Source organism: Oculina patagonica, chromosome 5 (assembly GCF_052425735.1).
Source record: "Oculina patagonica isolate OP01 chromosome 5, crgOcupat, whole genome shotgun sequence".
Lineage (NCBI taxonomy): Eukaryota > Metazoa > Cnidaria > Anthozoa > Scleractinia > Oculinidae > Oculina > Oculina patagonica.
Window position 1 is genome coordinate 9,579,793 of NC_135762.1, and position 12,749 is coordinate 9,592,541.

General features: G+C 38.6%; 2 protein-coding genes across 3 annotated transcripts in view; both read right to left on the reverse strand.

The window, feature by feature from the left end:
• The window catches only part of LOC144655394 (uncharacterized), a 147,797-nt gene that overhangs the window by 21,378 nt on the left and 113,670 nt on the right, over nucleotides 1-12,749 (reverse strand). The gene's annotated exons all lie outside the window — the stretch shown is intronic.
• Nucleotides 1-12,749, reverse strand: part of LOC144655424 (uncharacterized) — a 223,723-nt gene that overhangs the window by 9,002 nt on the left and 201,972 nt on the right. The window contains exon 4 of the mRNA XM_078515683.1: nucleotides 6,927-7,826. Coding sequence (XP_078371809.1) covers nucleotides 6,927-7,779 — 853 coding nt within the window. The 5' untranslated portion in view covers nucleotides 7,780-7,826. The remainder of the gene's footprint in view (nucleotides 1-6,926; nucleotides 7,827-12,749) is intronic.

Below are 12,749 nucleotides of genomic sequence, written 5' to 3' on the forward strand. Positions count from 1 at the left end.
ACTCTTTTACCTACTATCTTTAGTTTGATATTCAAAAAAGTTTCAGAATGTCAACGGTCCTCGAATTATCGAGCGTCAAACTCCCGATTTTTCCCATACATTTACTGTAAATTTTGCCGTGTTTGCCCCCCAACCAAGATGGCGTCAGAAACCGTGGAAGGGTCTATTTGATTATTCGCTGTCGATAACTATGAGATGATCGTTGATTAAGCCTGCAGCCTCAACAACTATCAACTCATAGAAATCTAGAGCTCGTAATCTAATTATTTTTGATTATATTTTACCGGCCAGAACTCCAAGTTGCTTCTTGTTTTATGAGGGGACGTAAGGGGGTTTCTCGTGAAACGTGATTGTACGTTTTTATTTTCCGTGATCCGTTATTATAAAATACCGTATTTATTCGGCTATAAGCCGACCTCGGCTATAAGCCGAGACCCTAAACTTTCAGTTTTCAGAACCAGTTCGAGTCTGACAAAAAATAAACCCAAAACACTCGGCTATAAGCCGAGACCCAGTTTTTCCTTCAAACTACAAAACAATCCACGTGCAGCAAATCAACATATTTGTTAAATCACAACTACATGTATGCAATTGAAAAAACAACAAAAGAAATTACTCATAAAAGGTGAATTTATTTAGAACCGTACATACGTGTGACAAACAATTCACCTGAGTTTAGAATCCCATCTCAAACAATCACGCATTCTTCTGAAGAATTAAGTGGTTATCGATCATCATACCAAAAGCTACTAGTTTTCAAACAACTAAACCTTCCGATGAAAGTTGTTGCTGTGGTAGAGACCGTTCAAAACAACTGCGAAATCGACAGAGAATACGGGATGAATACTGTTCAGTTCGTTGCAAAATATTTCGCAAGTCGCCAGCGAGCAGATCAAGCGGATGAACTTTAGATGTTGTCAACACGAAACGCCGTGCTGTTGCCGGTATTTGTCGAATATTCTGAATCCAATCAAGCTCTGAAGTGGTTTCTTTTAGCAGAGAAGTCGTGGTATTAAAAGTTTGTAGTTTTGAACAAAAATATTTACATCCAGCCAGCCGCTTTCTGATAGATCGTGTTACAATGTTTGCCAAACGCGTGAGAACAGCCGCTTCTGATTGGTCAGAATTAATTACAAATGCTTGTTAATTTTCTTTATCGATGATCGCTCGGCTTATAGATGAATAATTTATTCAAATTAAACTCTTTTCTAGTACCATGGAATTTTTTTTCGGCGGAAATACTCGGCTATAAGCCGAACCCCCAATTTGGTTGGGTTTTGACCAGTTTTCTGTAAGATTTGGTGAAAAAATCGCTCGGCTTATAGCCGAATAAATACGGTAATATTGTCCGTGAACTGTGAATGACATACTTGTTGTGACACGTGAAAGCAAAAAATATGGTTGTGTAATCATAATATTTGACTAGAATTCAGCAAAAACCAACCTGCTGTGCAAGGAAAATTACTTAATTTGGACACAATTTGCGTGATGGCTAAATATTTAAAAACAGGTAGTCAGTCATTTTTGCAAAATCGTCCTTGCAAGACCAAAAACAATTCGATATGGAGGCTTAAATGCACAAGACTTCCTCGTCTATCAGCTTGTCTATGTTATTTTCCGTGAAACGTGATTTACCATTTTTAATAGTCGTGCAGTGCCGTAGCAAGGGTAAAATAAGTGGGGGGGCACGCGAGCGCCGTAGGCGCGAGCCGCTAGGGGGGTCTGGGGGCATGCCCACTAGAAAATTTTGGAATCTAGAGGCTTGGAAATGCTATTTCCAGTGTTCTCCAAGAGCCATTTGTGATTTACGCATATCGCGAATTTGAAACATTTTTGAGACATTTTGACATTTTTGAGACATTTTTGAGACATTTGAGACATTTTTTCACATTGTTGTCACGATTTCTGGTTTGTTTTAGTTTTTGGCTTGTTGTGCATCACCCTACGTACGTTAAAAAATGAAAAGAAGTACAAATGTTATTGTTTCAAACCTCTGAGGAGATAAAATTGTATTTTCAACATTTTATACAGGTCTGTTTTTATTTTTGGGGGAAAAAACTGGGGGGGCACGGGCCCCCCCGGCCCCTCCCCTTGCTACGGCACTGTCGTGAACTGTGCGCATGACCCCCCCTTACCGCCCCTCTTTTATTACTTTTTTTTGGCTGGTCATCTTCTTCACTGGCGACTGATTTGCAGTTATTTCAAGCCCTGTATTCTTATTTAGTGGAAAGAACATCGGTCTCCCTGTATTCTAAAGCTGAGCTAGATATAAAGAATGCGTTCTAACAGACTCTCTTACCTTTATAAAACAGCGACAACGTGTTCGACTATGTAAACAGTCACTCCTGCTGACTGGCGACTGACCGGTGGTTATTTCAAGCTAAGCCCTGTTTTCGTATAAAGTGAGACGCGTATAGGTAATCCTGCATTCTACAGCTTAACAAGGGAAAAAGGCATTGAAATAAACTCTCTTACCTTTATAAAACAGTGAAAATGTCTTCGACAATTAATCACATGTACGCCGCCATAACTGTGTTTACACTAGAGCCCATTCTCCGCAGTCCGGTAACCACAGTAACGCTGGCCAGGAACGGTGGAACGTTGGAATGTTGGAGCGCGGGACGCCGGAACACCCAAAGAGTCAGAGGCACCCAGCGGATCATTTCGGTGGATATCTGTTCGGAAGGCCTGTTATTCCCTCAGATTTTCTTTAGTGAAATGTCAGCTCGAACGTTTGTGACATGGGAAATTAAAAAAATGGTTGGTTTTGGAGAGGTAAACTGAAATGTTGTTTTGTTTATGGAAAAGAGCAAGCTGCATTTTTTGGAAAGGTAACAACAGCTCGCAAATTCGGGAAACTAGCTTTTTTTCCACAAAAAATTTCTGCCACTTAAATATTCAGCTAGAAAATACGGAAAGATTTATCTGTGTTAGTTAACACAAACATACAACGGCATTCCAAGACTTTTGACTGAATTTTCTCGTTGGGTGCTCCTGTGGAGTGAACAATTATTTCTTTCAAGGATTTTCCGGACTGTTCAGGTGTCTCATTTTTCGGGTTTCAAAACTTCTTTCGGAATTCTGGGGTTAAGCGGGATACGATATCCCTAGCTTTTTGATACGGGCCAATCTCGGGTCGATTTTGAAACTCATCGCGTAGAGTACTCTGTAGCCTGCGTTGCAGACGAACGAAACCCGGTATAGTCCGTCTGCGAATCAGTGCACAAAAGCTTGTTCTGGCCACCCGCGTGTTACCAGGGTTTTCTATAATAACAGTGACTTCTGTTACTATGCAAGGACCACTCTGACAAACAGGAGCAGATTGAAGCCGGATCTTGGTGTAGATTAGGATCAGCAGTAGACTTAATAAACAAACTTTAAATGCAGGGCTGATCAAACTGCTAGGGACGGATGTTATAAATTTATTTTGGCCCAATACTAGCTTCGGAATTTTGGGGTTGGGCGAAACTACGAGATATCACTAGCCTGTTGGAATAGGCTAGGCTCTAGTCTTACGCGCAGTCGTTTTTAGGAATCATTAGGAACGATGGCCGGGAGGAGTGAAACACAATCCTCCATAAAGACGACTGTGTGGGAGGCTAGCCAGTCTCCGGTCGATTTTGACGAGGGGAGGATGCTGTACACAAGTGATTAAATATATATTTTTTTGGCAGAATCCAGCTTTAGATAATTTATTTCGTTTTTAACTCGGAAAAGAGTTTTAGTGGGCAAAGTGAATTCACTCCTTCCCTCCTTCACTTCTTCCCCCCTTCCCTCGATTCCTGTAAACATAGGCACGCGATACGTGCAAGTGTTTTACGGCCTCTAGAGAATTAGACCTGTACTCTGATAACCTACATTTGTAGTTAAATTGAATAATATTAACATGCTTAATTACCAGCCGAAATATTGTATTAATGTCAGTTTTCTTGAAATAACTTATTTATTCGGCTATAAGCCGAGACTCTAAACGTTTGGTTTTTAGAACCAGTTAGACTCCGACAAAAAGTGAACCCAAAACACTCGGCTATAAGCCGAGACCCAAATTTTCCTTCAAACTATAAAACAATCCACGCGCAGCGAATCAACATACAGTCGAAGCTCTCTTAACGGACACTCTCGTAAGCGGACAGCTCTACTTACGACCGCCTTGTTTGAAACCCCGTTTTAACTCCCATACAAACTTTGTATTTTTACATTCTCGTAAGCGGACATTCCTGTAAGCGGCCGCGGACACTTTCAAAGATTACAACTTAGACTTCTTCTTCTTTGTTTTTAAGCTCCCGTAAGCGGACACCCCTAAGAAAAATCCTATTAACAACCTCTGTATCTTGTTTTTATTATCAACTTCACATTGCCGTTCGTCAAAATGGTTTTACGTACCATATTTCAGTGTTTGTTTTGTCGTCATTCACGTCCGGTTACATTTCGAAACACCCCTTACACGCATATTAGAATTATGTTAGCTGAGCAAGCTCCCGTAAGTGGCCATCTATCCCCTGCGCCTCTAGTGGCCGCTTACGAGAACCATTCTGGTAAGCGGCCAGCTCCAGTTGCGGACACTTTTTTCGCGTCCCGAGGGTGTCGGCTTACGAGAGCTTCGACTGTATTTGTTAAATCATTCGTTAAATCACAACTATGTAATTGAAAAAAAAAAAAAAAACCAGATTACTGATAAAAGATGAATTTATTAAATAGAACCGTACATATGCGTGACAAAAAGGGTGTCGGTAAAACGCCGACTCGGGGTCGGGGTCAATTTTTTATTTTTTTTTTTCAAAAAAATTCACTGATTCAGAAAGTCGAATAAAAGCACTTCCTTCACAAATTCACCACAAATCTTGATCCTAATAAGTTCAAAAGTATAAGAGAAGAATTTCAGTTAAGGTCAGGCGAGAGGTGAAATTTAACTTTTACATATTGTTTAGCGGTAAGATGTTGTTGTCTACTTCTCTGTAATCGAATAAGTTACACCCGCTTTCAATGTTACGTGCAAAGCTACAATCTTTCTACGTCCATCTTTCCACATCATCTTTCGACAGAATTTTTCGACGTGCTGTTTGAAATGAGCCAATCAAAACCGATGGATACCCTTGTTGGTGACTAGCTACAAGGTCATAAGGTCATGCTGGTGGGCTGTGATTGGCGGATTTCAATCCGTAGTTGTTTTAACAAACCGCTATGCGACTATGCACCAAACACTGAAAGCGGCTGTAATACTTGCTCGTCAGCATAAGCTCAATTTTAGCCGTTCTTTGCTCATTTTGCATTTTGTTTATCAACAGAACCACCTTGTGATTTATAAGAACTTAAAAAAACAGATTTTGTTTTAAGAGGCTCTTCGGTTTTCAGTCCCACTGAAACAAATTAGGTATAAACAGAGAATTCAAGAAGTCGTGTAGACCTTGTCTCGCAACTATTCTAAATTTTTGTAGAAAGATTTGGTGGGCAAGAACTGTTTCAGGTGTTAGTTAAATTGTATATGTTTTTGAGTAATAAAAATTAAAGCTGCCTTTCATATCAAAAGAAGTATTATCAAAGAAGTAGAGCGGTTTGTTTCGACAGAGAAACTGGCACGTCGGACAGTTTGTTGTAACATGTTTCAGTCAGGAAAATTATATTGTGTTTCCGCATTTCAGTCACGCAAATTGAAGAGATGGCTAGATACCTCCACTTATATTTTAAACAATGAGAGAATGTAGAAACTTAAAGATTGCGAGACATACTAATGCGAGCTTCGCTGTCTAAACAAAATAATCCTACTTCCTTATAAATATTTTTTTTGGATACAAAAGGCAGCTTTATTTTAACGATATAAACCTGAATTAATTTTCTCTTGCTACACGAACGTATGACAATTTAATTGTACACAAAACCTATCTAATATGTAATATTTGCAGCACATTTACACATCACAGAGCAAAAAGAACTTTAAAATGTTCTCTCCGGTTTCAATGCCACTGCGAGCCGAATGTGACTTATACTCATTGAGCCTACATGTAATGCGAAAGAAATAATACGAGGTATAACCAAAAAGATCAGACGTTAATCTCATTTTTACAAACTTGTCACTGACAAGCCGCTACATACGAGAGAAAAGGACAAAGATCACAACAGAAATAATGTGAAGAGGGCACGTGACTGATTTGTTTCGTCCGCCAGTCTACAATAAAAGATTAATCTTTCTGAATATACGCACCCCAATCGCAAGAGAGAGAGAATACAACTGATTGAGATTCTAGTAAATTTGAACTAACTTTTGCGGCCAAAATATTTAATAACGTCGAATTTAGGGTGCAATCTAGAAATCAGTAGTCTGTACACGTAATTACATGAAGAAAAATGAAGCGTAAAAATACATAATTTCATACCGTAAAGCAGCAAGCCGTTTATCATACTGTCTAGTGTTTATGAAAGTTGTAAAATGAACCGCAGATATCTTTAACGTAACAAGTGAGAGTAGGTGAAAATTAACTCGTGAGGAAACCTTAGAAGACTAATGTTATCTGAGGCCTACCTTCTGCCTCTGAAGGGCACAAAATCCAATATTAAGGCACCTATATGCTTGTTTACTTTTGTCCATTCAAAGACTTAGGCACTTGATCAAGGCAAAAAACAATGTAGACAATCACAAGAAAAGCAAGTATAACCTTTGTAGCTTAGTATAGCATTTACGTAAGCATTGCTTTTTTTCATATGATCATCGTAATGTTGGATGAGACATGTCTTACTGCTAAATTCCTCCTGACAAATCCAACAGGTGAGGCTTTCAACTTGGCTTGAATTTTCTTCAGTCAATGATGACAACGTGCGGGACTTTCTGCCACAGTGTGTTGCAGTTGTTTCCTGAAGGTGTCTTTCTTTTTTGAGGCACTTACCATACTGCTTCCGTTTTAAGGCCTTTTCTCTCCCGTGTAACTTTTCATGAGTCTTGCAATTTGATGAATGTTTAAAGCACTTATTACAATGCTTGCATGAGTACGGCTTTAATCCTGAATGTTTTCGTTCATGACTCTTGCAATTTGATAAATCACTAAAGCACTTATTACAATGCTTGCATGTATATGGCTTTACTCCTGTATGCCTTCGTTCATGCGTCTTACACCCTGATGACTGGCTAAAGCTTTTGCTGCAGTACTTGCACGAGTACGGCTTTACTCCTGTATGTGTTTGTTCATGTGTCTTGCAGCTCCATGACTTGCTAAAGCTCTTCTTGCAATACTTGCATGTATACGGCTTCTCTCCTGTATGCATTCTTTCATGTCTTTTACAGGATGATGAACAGCTAAAGCACTTTTTGCAATGCTTGCATGTATACGGCTTTTCTCCTGTATGTGTTCGTTCATGCTTCTTGCATTGTGATGAGCTGCTAAAGCACTTCTGACAATGCTTGCAAGTATATGCCTTCTCTCCTGTATGTGTTCGTTCATGTTCCTTGCAGTTTGATGAGTGATGAAAGCATTTGTTGCAATACTTACACACGTATGGCTTCATTCCAGTGTGTATTCGTTCATGTATCATGCAATGTGCTAATTGGCTAAAGCATTTTTTGCAATGCTTACACTCATATGGCTTCACTCCTGTATGTGTTCTTTCATGCACCTTGCAACTTGATGATCGACTAAAGCACTTCTTACAATATTTACATGTATACAGCGTCATTCCACTGTGTGGTTTTTCACGGTGCTTGTAAACTGCCATTTCTCCTTCCACTTCATGTTGAATAGGATTTCCTTCATCGGTAGCAGATGCGTTACAGTAGACATCCTTACGAGGCATCTTATTGGTAGTTCAGTGACACTTGTTGTCAAGATTTGTGGGTATTTCTGAGGAATGGTTATGGAATAAGGGTTAGTAGTCAGTAGCTAGCACTGCAATGTTAAGAGTCTCACAACTGCCCCGCTCCTAACACACTAAAAACCCTGTGAAGCCTGTATCCATGGAAATACCAGGGGGTGAGGAGCCCTGGCACAGAGACGCTGTATTACAAAAATGTCTTTCGTTAAAGTTTCCTTCGTTAGCTTATAAAGAAACTGCCAGCTCTTTGCGATTTTAACAAGAACGACAAGCTCGGGTTTTCATTAATATTCTTAAGCATTTAATGAATGAATAAATAAATGAATTAACTTTATTTAAATGCCATAGTATATAGCTGTAAGGCTAATTGAGGACAAAAAAATTAATTTTAAAATTATAAAATTAATTAAATTTCCTGTGGCATGTACAGTGCTGGGCAACCAAAATGTATCAGAGAAAACTCTGTTTATGTTCTCTTTTAATTTCCTCCTTAAACAAGCACCCCCTTTCCCCCCCCTCTGGAAGCCCCCATCTCTATTACGTCATCTGCCACCCACCAATAGAAGGTACATCACAAAAAGCATACGGACAGAAAAAAAACAACAATGATATTTTACCTTAGCACCACATTTACTTTTTACTATATCACCCTAACATATATATATGCTTTGAAACAGGTCCCCCTCCCCCATCTCTATTAAACCTCCTCCCCCCTCAAAAACCTTTCTTTTAGATGGTTTGAAATAGTTCCCCCTACCCTCTTTTCTAATAAGCCCTCTTCCCCCACAAAAACATTAGAAATGTACCACTTATTGCTTTTACATGTTCCCTTTATTATAACTGCTTTGAAACAGGTCCCCCTCCCCTACTCTCCACAAAAAAAAAACATTAGAAATGTACTGCTTATCACCCTAACTTATATATGCTTTCAAACAGGTCTCACCACCCCCCAATCTCTATAAAGCCCCCCCCCCAACAAAAGACATAAGAAATATACTGGTTATCGCTTTTATATGCACCCTAAGTTATATACGCTTTGAAACAGGACTCGCACCCCCCCATCTCTATTAAGCCCCCTCCACAAAAACATTAGAAATATACTGCTTATTGCTTTTATATGCACCCTAACTTAAATATGCTTTGAAACAGGTCCTGCTCCCCCCCCACCTCTATAAGGCCCCCCCCCCCCCCCCACAAAAGAGATTAGAAATATACCGCTTATTGCCTTTATATGCACCCTAACTTATATACGCTTTGAAACAGGACTCGCTCCCTAATCTCTATTAAGCTCCCCCCACAAAACAATTAGAAATATACTGGTTAATGCTTTTATATGCACCTTAACTTATATATGCTTTGAAACAGGTCCCCCCACCTCAATAAAGCCCCCCACAAAAAAACATTAGAAATATACTGCTTATTTCTGCATATACCGTAAAAACTCGTGTATAAGCCGCACTCGTAGATAAGCCGCACCCCCAAATTTCAAGCATGATTTTGAGAAAAAAATAAAACCTGGCGGAAAAATGTCCAGTTGATTGTGAAAAAATGCTGGATTATGAGGAAATTTCAACAATCAATAAAAGCTAAAGTTGATTCCTTGAGCCTTTCCGATCGATGTGCAGGATGTACTATAAACACATAAACGGAAAACACTTCAGTCTTACCCAGAATATTAGAACTTTATAGAATAAACATCATTTCTGCCAACTTTAACATTTTTTTATCTTTTTCTGCCATTCGTTGACAGATATTTCTTCGTTCATCGCAGTTTTTACATCAAATTTTGCACCTGATTTTGCGCTGTGTTCGTGAAAGCGTTCGTAGCTTAGTAGCCAGGCACTAATATCCAGGCCCATCGGCAAGAGACACGTGGAACGCCTGGGGATTTAAAATTATTCACGGACGAAAAGCGTGGTTTTCGTCGCTGTTTTGAGAGGAAAAACTTTTTCAAAACGATCAGTCTCCTTGTTATTTTTGTTTGTGAGGATAGTAAAGAGCTGCTTTGTCGCTTATATGGAGCAATTTTTCAGTTTTATGCGCAAAAATGCGCAGAAGATGCGGAGTGCGCAATGTGAGCGATTTATGCAGATTTATGTGGACCCGCACGGCCGCACGGCCGCACCACCGCATCCTGTCAGATGCCCTGTAAAATTGCATGCAATGGTCTCGTAGATAAGCCGCACCCACGATTTTGAGCCCAAAATTTCGGCAAAAAAGTGCGGCTTATACACGAGTTTTTACGGTAATCTCATTCTTATATATGGTTTGAAACAGGTCCCCCTCTCTATTTAGCAGCTCCCCCTTGAATAAACTTGAAAAAATAACATAAGATCCAGGAGCTACATGTAAATGTAAAGTTAATGGTTCATGGTAGAACTCTTGTAATACAGTGTAGGTTCCACAAAAAATGTTAAAACACTCACTAAGAGCAATCATGGAGACTCAAATCTGGAAGGAAAAAATTTATTTCACGGATTTATTTTCAATATTTTTGAACAAACAGACTGCAGCCGTATTCAGTAACAAAGTCTGATTTTTTAGATTTAGGGTGTTCTTTTGTGCATCCTTTGTCCGCAACGAATCGAATAAGCCCCATCATTTGTTACACTTCTGAGGGTTGTCCTAAAACCCGGAATGCCAGAAACCCGGAAAACCAGAATGCCGGAAATCCGGATAAGAAAGCCTGGAATCCTAAAACCCGGAATGACCTTTTTGTGTACGCCTTTTTTAAGATAAAAACGTGGAAATATGTTATATTTTTGGGAATTTGGAAGTTTGTTATGAGTTGCCAATTATGTTGCGAGTTAGCGAATCAAATTGTCAATTTCGATACAAAGTTCCCAACTTCGGCCTTACTAAACTTCGCAATTTTACTAGTTGAAGAGAAACAAAACATGTTGTTTCAAAGTCATGGCGATATCTGAACTCATTAATTTTAAAGGAAACAAGTTGCGGCGGGAATATTCCAGCGATTCTTGCGGCTCAAGTTGCACAAATATTTGTTTGACTAAAACCCACAATGATCAATGTTCTGACTGATAGCATAACTATGCTGATAGTGAGTAGAAGCATTACATTCATATACTGTCTATTGCATCTAAGCATGAACACATCCTTTCGAAAATGGGTATCAAACGCTGTCGATATTCGTCGCTTGGTGATGGAAGCAATAATTAAGTTGAAGTGTCAGACAACGTTTCGCACCAGTGATCACGCAATAATTTGCCGATAAATAAATTTTGTGCAGGCATAACTTTGGTCAAATTTTCCTTTTTTATACAAAAATATATTTTTTACGCTTTGTGCGAGGTATAATCTTAATTTTCAAGTCTTTTGCATTTGTAAGCCGGATGAAACTGGATGCATGGTTTACCCATCTTTACGTAAAGTTGATTTTAATCGAAGCCGAAGCGAGGCAACAGGAAAGACTAATTTGTCACGCCAACATGTTTATGGCTCGCTGAACAAAGCTGAACATTAGTTTAAAGTTTTTGAACCTTTTATATTTTTATTTTTATGGCTTTTTCCCATTGGTTAAGCGTATCAAAGCCCTTTTTGATAACATAACTACAGAAGGTTTTAATCTGCACAAGTTAAAAACAATGTAAGGTTTTTATTGACGTCGACTATTTTTCAAATATTAAAGTATTTTGCAACTTGAGCCACAAGAATCGCTGGAATATTCCCGCCGCAACTTGTTTCCTTTAAAATCATTAAGTTCAGATATCGCCATGACTTTGAAACAACATGTTTTGTTTCTTCCTACTAGCTAAATAGCGAAGTTCAGTCGGGCCGAAGTTGGGAAGTTTGTATCGAAATTGACAATTTGATTTGCTAACTCGCAACGTAATTGGCAACTCGTAACAAACTTCCAATTTCCCAAAAATATACTATATTTCCATGTATTTATCTTGAAAAAGGCGTACACAAAAGGTCATTCAGGGTTTTAGGATTCCGATTCATATTCCTCAAAGCTATAGACAACAAGAACTATTCATGTGGTGTATTCATAGACTTGTGTAAGGCCTTTGACACTGTGGACCATCATATTTTACTTGATAAACTGGAATACTATGGTATTAGGGGTATTGCACATGAATGGTTCTCTTCCTATTTATCGAATAGGAGTCAGTATGTCTCACTAGGTCAAATAGAGTCAGGCCCGCAGCAAATTCTATGTGGTGTACCACAGGGCTCAGTATTGGGGCCTTTGTTATTCTTGTTGTATGTGAATGATCTGCATAAATGTTCCAATCTACTAGATTTCCATCTATTTGCAGATGATACCAACATTTTCTTGCAAGATCAGAACTTAAAAAACCTTGAGTTAAAAATGAATGAAGAATTAGATAAAGTTAATCAATGGCTACAATCAAATAGGTTATCTTTAAATATTGACAAAACTAATTTCGTAATGTTTCACCCTCCACAAAGAAAACCTCAACCAGTTAGTTTGAAAATCTCAGGTAGGCCTGTGGAACAAATGACCTATGTCAAATACTTAGGTCTTATTATTGATTGTCATTTAAATTGGAAAAAACATGCACATGAAGTGAGCAAAAAAATTTCAAGAGGTATTGGCATTCTATCTAAACTAAGACATTTCGTTACTAATGACATCCTTACTCAGTTATATTATTCACTAGTGTATCCCTTTCTTACCTATGGCTTAATTGTTTGGGGTAACACCTATACTACAACTCTTAAACCTATTGTAATTCTGCAAAAAAAAGGCAGTACGAATAATTACATTTTCCAAACGAGATGCACACTCCAGCCCTCTATTTTCACAACTAGGCCTGATTAAATTCATGGATCTGGTTAGTATTCATACTGCCCTTTTTATGTTTCAGTATCATCATAACTTACTACCTAAAGCCTTCGACAATTTCTTCTTAAGTATATCATCTAAACACAGTTATAATACTAGGCTAGCATCAAAATCAACC